Source organism: Notamacropus eugenii, chromosome 1 (genome assembly GCF_028372415.1).
Source record: "Notamacropus eugenii isolate mMacEug1 chromosome 1, mMacEug1.pri_v2, whole genome shotgun sequence".
NCBI lineage: Eukaryota > Metazoa > Chordata > Mammalia > Diprotodontia > Macropodidae > Notamacropus > Notamacropus eugenii.
Window position 1 is genome coordinate 501,068,820 of NC_092872.1, and position 7,621 is coordinate 501,076,440.

The following is a 7,621-nucleotide window of genomic DNA, read 5'->3' on the forward strand; positions in this document are numbered from 1 at the left end:
AGTTGGGGGTGAGAAACAGGCAGGTATGAGTTTGAGGACTTTGTAGGGCTAGAAGGTCCAGAGCCTTTGGAGAAGGAAGCACTGGACAGTAAAAACAGAGGAGCAGGCTGTCCCGAGTCTGCTAGGGAGAATCAGAGCTCTCCGTGAGGGTGTCTTCGCAATAGCCAGACCTTCGATCCTAAGGCAAGGATTAACTTACTTTGCTGCACTCGTGGTAGTAATTCTCCCCTCAGAAATGAAAACACTGAAAAAAATCTTTCCTATTTTAAATATCTCATGTCTTCTTTATTCTTCTACTGCCTTCTATTCTACCCGGCAACCACTACTGATTTCCTCATACCCCTATCCCCCACCAAAAATAAAAAATAAAAAAGAGAAGTGAATCCTCTGTTCACCTTCTCCAACTTCAAATGCAGCTGTTGGAGTCACAGCTGGATCCCATCTGCTGAGTGTACGTGAGTGAAATAGGAGACACAGGAGAGGACACAGGATAAGCTGGGGCTCCCGGACCTCCTTCGAAGGCTGTCTGGGGATCAGGTTGTGGAGTGAGGGGGAAGTTAGAATGGAAGATGGGAGAAGAGACAATGACTGACCCGCCTCCCCCAAATACACACAGTCGGTGGAAGGTAGGAGTGAGAGAAGGACTGGGGGAGGAACATAGCCTGACGCGAAGCCTCAGTGTACTCTCATTGCGTGACGGTGGGGCTGGTGCACCCGTAGTCACAGAACCACGGACCCTAGGGGAGAGGCCTAGGGTTTCCGTCCTGGCACTCAGACAGAGGGAGAACTTGAGGAGGGGGTACACATATGGTCCCCACAGGCATTCTCCGACAGAGTATTACTCTGAATCCCTGCAAACCGAGCCCAGTTGAGTCTTCCTGGGGTCCTGAGTCTTGGAAGGCAGCTACTACCCTAAGTCCAACTAGGACTGTGGGGAGCTGTCCAGGGTTCCCAGACCTCTCCGCTCCTCCCTATTCTCTCTGGCTGGTTCTGCTTATTGGGTGGGGCGAAGAGAGGAGAGCCAGGCGGGCGGCGTGCCTGAGCAGCGCGCCGCAGCCAATGGAAGAGGCTGCTGGGACGAGTTGGGGGTGGGGGGTTGGGGTGAGCTTGCGGGCTTGGGAGCAGGCTGAGAGCGCACTCTTGCTCCGCGCTCCGCCCGAGCGCACTGGCTGCCGGCGAGGGGAGCGCTCAACCCAGTTCCAGGGCAGGTAGTAAGGGGCGCTCAGCCTGGCGCGGGTATAGGAAGTAAGGAGGGTTTTCAGCACGGTGCACCAGCAGGCAGTGAGTGCAGCTCAGGTCGGTGCCTCCGAACACTGTAAAAGGGGAGCTCAGACCCGTGCACCTGCAGACAGTGACCGGGAACATAGCACGGTGCAGCAGCAGACAGTAAGAGGGGCTCTCAGATTGATGCACGAGCAGTGAGGGGGGCCCTCAGTTCTTTGCACCCTCAGACAGAGAAGAGTGTTCAGCCTCGTGCAGTGGCAGACTGTAAGGGGCGGGGAAGCTCAGCCTTATATACTCTCAGACAATGAGGGGGGGCCCTCAGCACCGTGCACACGCAGACGGTAAGGAGAATGCTCAGCTTGATGCACATGCAGACAGTCGAGGGGGCTCTTAGCCTAGTGCAAGAATACGCAGTGAAAGAGTGCTCAGCCTGGTACACAACAGGCTGTGAAGGGTCTCTTCCCTAGTTGCTCTGCCAAACCGTGAGGGGGGAGGGGTACTTCTCTAGGCTTAGGGACCAGCAGTTAGTGGGGGAGGGGAGGAAGCGTGCAGCTCCGGGTATACGATCACTCTCTCCAACCCTGCTCTGGCCACTTGGAGTGCCTGGCACACTCAGGTTCCCTTCCCCCTCCCTCTCTCGCTCTAGATTGCTGAGCCTTCCTGACCCTCTCTGGCCCACCTCTGCCAGAGGCTGCGGAGCCAGACGAGGCGGGGCTGCGGACACCAAGTGGCGGGAGGCGGAGCCCGAATCTTAGCCCTTAGCAGCCCAAAGAGGGTGTAGCATCGCCAAGACACCGCGCCTTGGAGACACCTGTTGCCAACACCCTCCACCCCGTTTGGGCCGCGTTCAGTGGACTGGCCCATACCCTAGAGGTGTGTAGGTTCTGTTCCTTCGAGGCCGGGCCTCCCTCTGCCCGGTGGGGCTGGGGTGCATGAGGTGGCGCTCTCTCGGCTTGCCATGGAACGCGCCCTGCCCGACGGGGCCCTCAATGTGTCTTGGGGACCGAGTGCTGGAGAGGCTGCAGCCCCCGGCTTCTCTGCCGCCTGGACCGTGGTCTTGGCTGTGCTGATGGCGCTGCTGATCGTGGCAACCGTGGTGGGCAACGCTCTGGTCATGCTGGCCTTCGTGGTGGACTCCAGCCTCCGCACGCAGAACAACTTCTTCCTTCTCAATTTGGCCATCTCTGATTTCCTAGTAGGTAAAGTACACCCACCCTGGGGTAGGGGGAGTGGGGCAAGTGACCCACCGGCGGCAGCTGAAGACCTCAGGGGGAGCGGGCTTCTTCGAGCTGAGGCTGCTGTGGGAAGGGTGTGAGACGCTGGGTGCAGGGCTCGGGCTATGTGTGTGGCCTTGGACCCTGGTGCAAGAAGAAGGTTAGGGGTAGCATTGAGGCTGGGGCCTCATGGGAGAGAGGTACCAGCGGCAGGTTTATAGGACCCTTGGGAGCAAAGGACATTGGGCAACTGGAGAAAGGGAAACCATAGTAGCTAGGGTCCCTGAGGTAAAACTCACTAAGTCTTCCCGGAGTCCTCTGTGCTGAGTCTTATACACTACCTAGGTGAAATTGAGTAGGACAGTGGAAGAGGAGAAGACCGGGGGTTCTGGAAATTTGGGACAGAAGGGCCTGGATGGGAAGATGTAGGCGGAGGTTCCCCGTGCTGGTTCCTCTTCTTTCCTGCTGGGAGAAAAAGCGAGAAAACTTAAAGGAATTTAGGAATCAGAAACAACAGACTTATGTGGGAGGGAGGACGACTTAGTGCCCCCTCCACTCCAGTAACTAGAGGAACTAAAACAGTGGAATTGTGCTTCAGTTCCCTAGTCATGGGTCGTCCTACCCCGGATCTCTTCCATTTCTTGGGATATAGAATGTGTGTGCTTGTCACTGGGAAAAATATCCCCGACCTTTGCTTCTGAATGGGGGCGGGGCGTGGGAGGGAGGGCTGCATAGATGCTTCTCTCACCTTTCCTCCTCTTGAAGTTGCCCGAAAATTGGGGTCGGGGTCGAGGGTGCCGTACTAACATTTCTCTGCTCCTACAGAGGAGGAAGTGATGGGGAGGGAGAGGCTTTGAGCTCCAAGGCCCGAGGCAAGGAAGGGGGGGAAGGGATACAGTAGCAAGTTGTGTAATGTTTGACATTTATATAGGCTTAAAAAGGGCTTCATCTTTTGATCCTCGCAATCCTCTGAAGTAGGTAGTATACATTATTATCTTCATATTGCAGAGGGGGAATCTGAAACTTGAAAAGATGAAGTGACTTGCCCAAGGTCACCTAACTAGTAAGCAGGAATTAGAACTCCGGTCTCCGGAATTCAAATACAGTGGTTCTCTCCACAGTCATTAGCAGGTGCAAATGCTTTATGTCTCCACCGAAACCAGTGCCCTAGAAAAAAAAAAATTCTTTGTCCACATGTTTTAAAAAACAGAAGGAGGGCACTGTTCTTGATGGTTGGTCCGATTGGGTAAGAAGGGGAAGTGGGGGAAGGGGCAAGTCTCAGAAGAGGAAATCAATGAAAACTTTGCAAAGTAATCAGAGAAAGTGGAGAAAGGGATGCTTCCAGGAGCAGGAGACAGGGGGGAAAGGCATGGAGGTGCCTTTCTGGGAATGGTGAGAAAGAAATATTTGCGACTGGCTGACAGAGGAGACAATTCTCCTCCCCCTGCTGTTCACGGAGACAATGGGTTTAGGGAGAAACTCCAGCTGGTGTAGGAGTCTGAGGAGCTTGAGTCTGTTGCTCCTACTGGCTGGAAGGGAGGGGCTTGCACGGATTAATGTTTGGGGGGAGGAGCAAAGCTTTTCTGTTGAGAGCCCCACTTGCAGGACGGAACTAGATGCATCAAACCTGCCAAGACACTTGGTGTGATCTGAAGGCTGCCACAGCCATATGGTTATCACCTATTGCCATGGGATAAATGTAGCAGGAAAGGGGCCAAGCAACTTAGTGGTGGCTAAATGCCAGCGATGAGGGACTTATAGATTCTCAGCTACTGGAATGGTATTTTTTCCCATTGATACAGCAAGAGGTGGTCATTTTATCCTTTAATTTTCCCTGAGAGGGAAAATGTAGGCTAGAAAGAATTTCTCCTGCTTCCCTCCCTTTTGTATCTTCTCCAACCTCCAGCCAATCTCAAGGACCTGGAAAAACTGAGCTGAACGTACTGTAAAGCAGAATCTACTTCAGCTCTTCAAGGCCTGAAGCTTCAACCCCTCCCCCAGCAGAGGGCAACAACCATTTATCAAACAATCTGGGTCCCTAGTTTGTTCTGGGATTTGGAATTTCCTTTCTGACTTGTTTAGCTGCTAGATGACTGGCTCAAACCTTGTTCCCCTGGCCATTCTGTGGTTGAGTCCTGAATTCAGAGGCCTTTCCTTTATACATTAGTATAAAAATGGAAAAGAGGCTACCAGGTATCAGGCTGAAGAAGTCCTGGGAATCCTGTGGCTGCCTGACCCTGTAGAGTGGCATGAATAAAACTCATATTTTTCATAGCATTTTAAGATTTACAAAGCATTTCCTCCCACAACAACCCTGTGAAATATGGAAAAAATTCCCCATTTTACAAAGGAAAAGACTTGGGCTCAAAGGAGTTAAATCACTGGCCCATGGTCACATAAGGCAATATGCATCATAGCTAAGTTTCAAACCCAAACCTTCTGAATCCAGCATTCATTGCTCTTCCCAGCAGAACACCTTGCCCGACTGTCCTTGCATTTGCAGCTTGTCTACTTTCTCCCTTCCCCCTCAATTCTCCCTGATCTTTGGGTCTTTTCCAAACTACCATATTCTTTCCTTTCAGGAGCATTTTGCATCCCCTTGTATGTGCCCTACGTGCTGACTGGGAAATGGACTTTCGGTAGGAGCTTCTGCAAGTTGTGGCTGGTGGTTGACTATCTGCTCTGCACCTCTTCAGTCTTCAACATTGTGTTGATCAGTTATGATCGGTTTCTCTCTGTTACCAGGGCGGTGAGTTTTCTGGCTCAAACTGTTTAGAAGGAAGAGGTGGGAAGCTGCCTCATTGCACCACTTCCAAGCCAGAGATTATACAGAAAACCCAGGCAAACCTATGTCTCATCATGCCTTGAGCAACCCCTATAGGTCAATGACCTAAGGAAAGAATTGGGTAGCTCACTGTGCTAAGCAACAGTCATTACAGCATGGTACCATAAAAAGAGCATGGACTCTGGAATCAAACTACTTATGTTTAAATTCCATTTCTGTTGCATACTACCTTTGTGACCTTAGGCAAGTCACCTTACCTCTGGGAGTGGGGCTTCCATTTCTTCATCTGTGAAGTGAGGGAGTTAGACTACATAGCTTCTGGTATCCCTTGTAGCTCTAAACCTATGGTCTTATGATGTTTTGCAATAAGGGAAGAAACACATTTTTTTGAACTTCTAACTTTGAGATTGGGGGAATACATATTTAAACAGATGCCCTTGAGAGTTGGGGATCCAATTCAATTCAACATTTATTTACTGCCTATTGTTTGCTCACATTGTGGCTGGCATTCTTCTCCCATCCAGTTTTAAATATCACCTCCTCTGTGATCTTTCAGATTTCACATAGCACTTTGCTTGTACCTTTCTTAGTCATTTTTGTATTATGGTTACCTGTGTCTAATGTGCTATATCCCCTACTAGATTATAAACTCTATGAGGGGAAGAATCTCATTTCCTAAACCTTGTATTTTCCTAGAGTTTGTTGAATTGAATGGAAGAAACTACTAGTTTTCTTTCCCTGGTTCCCAGGATAGGATTGGATGATTTCAAAGTGAATCTGGTAAAGTGGTAGAGTGAAAAGGATGGAAGTCAAAAGAACTAATTCTACTTCTGACTCTTTCATTGAATTGACCTTGTGAAATCACCTTCCTCTTTGGAAGCTGCCCCAGCTACAGAATAAGATGTTTTGACTAAGATCCCTTCTAGTTCTAATATCCTATGGTTTTCAATCTTTTAAAGCAAAAAAAAAGTAAACAGCCTTGTTTTAAGGGTGATAGCCTAGCAGAGATGGCTTTTTTTCTCCTCAGGTTGCTTATCGTGCTCAGCAAGGCAATACCAGGCAGGCAGTGCAGAAGATGGTATTGGTGTGGGTGCTGGCCTTCTTACTGTATGGACCTGCCATCTTGAGCTGGGAGTACCTGTCTGGTGGAAGCATCATCCCAGAGGGTGAGTGTTATGCTGAGTTTTTCTACAACTGGTACTTCCTCATCACAGCCTCCACACTGGAGTTCTTCACACCCTTCCTCAGTGTGACCTTCTTCAACTTAAGCATCTATCTGAACATCCAGAAACGAACCCGAGACCGGCTGGATGTGGGCCGGGAAGAGCCAGGGAGGCTCTTCAGCCATGAGTCAGAAACAAATCCCAAGTTTTCCCTGAAGTGCTGGGAGTGGGAGCAGAAGATGCCTCGGGAGACCTTGAACCTTCACAAGTATGAGGCACACCCTTCAGACAAGCCAGATGGTGCCCGAGACTCACCCACATCCAGCTCTAACAGTTCCACCCATGCTCCTGAAAAGCCGAGGTCTTTGAAAAGGAGCTACAAGCCCTCAGCATCCACCTCATCCCTAGAGAAAAGGATGAAGATGATGTCACAGAGCATCACCCAACGCTTCCGGCTGTCCAGAGACAAGAAAGTAGCCAAGTCATTGGCAGTGATTGTGAGCATCTTTGGTTTATGCTGGGCCCCCTACACCCTCCTAATGATCATTCGGGCTGCCTGCCATGGCCGCTGCATTCCTGATTACTGGTATGAGACATCCTTCTGGCTGCTCTGGGTCAACTCTGCAGTAAACCCTATCCTTTATCCTTTGTGCCACTATAGTTTCCGCAGAGCTTTCATGAAACTTCTCTGCCCCAAGAAATTAAAAATCCAGCCCCACAATTCCCTGGAGCATGGCTGGAAATGATTCAAAGCTGGGGGACAGGTGGGGAAAAATAGGGAATGGTAATGCTGCCAGCACTGCAGTAAGGGGTCTCTTACTAAAGGACCCATTTGTAGCTGGTTAGCCCTCGAAGAGGTCAGGAGAGATGGACTACTTTCTTGTGCAGAATGGGCAGGCTGCCATTATGGTTTCTTCAGCAGCTCTTCAGTGCTGCATCCCCCAAGTCTCTGTGGGATGGCGTGGCTTTTTTTTTTTGCATGCCCCATTTTGGTCCATCAAAGGTTGCTGTTTGAGTCTGGTGCCAGCCATAAAGGCTTCACACTGTCAGGAGCTGGCCCATGGGTTCTTATAGTCTGAGCTTAAAACAGCTGCTCCCAGGAGAGCAAATAGGAGGTGGAGATTGCTGGGGTTATTCTAGTACAGATACTCTGGGTCTTCTTGGTGTTACTGAGCTGTCTTTCTCTTTTTAAAGTTTATCAAGTTGAGGTTTTTTAAAGTGCTGTGTGTGTGTGT

At 50.3% G+C, this 7,621-nt stretch overlaps 1 protein-coding gene across 1 annotated transcript; it reads left to right on the plus strand.

Annotated features, from left to right (window-relative positions):
- Positions 1–1,870: 1,870 nt before the first annotated feature.
- Positions 1,871–7,214, plus strand: HRH3 (histamine receptor H3). Its single transcript, XM_072633365.1, has 3 exons — positions 1,871–2,423; positions 5,021–5,187; positions 6,251–7,214. Exons 1-3 carry the CDS (start codon positions 2,183–2,185, stop codon positions 7,130–7,132), a joined length of 1,290 nt encoding a protein of 429 aa, XP_072489466.1. The 5' UTR covers positions 1,871–2,182; the 3' UTR covers positions 7,133–7,214.
- The last annotated feature ends 407 nt before the right edge of the window (positions 7,215–7,621 follow it).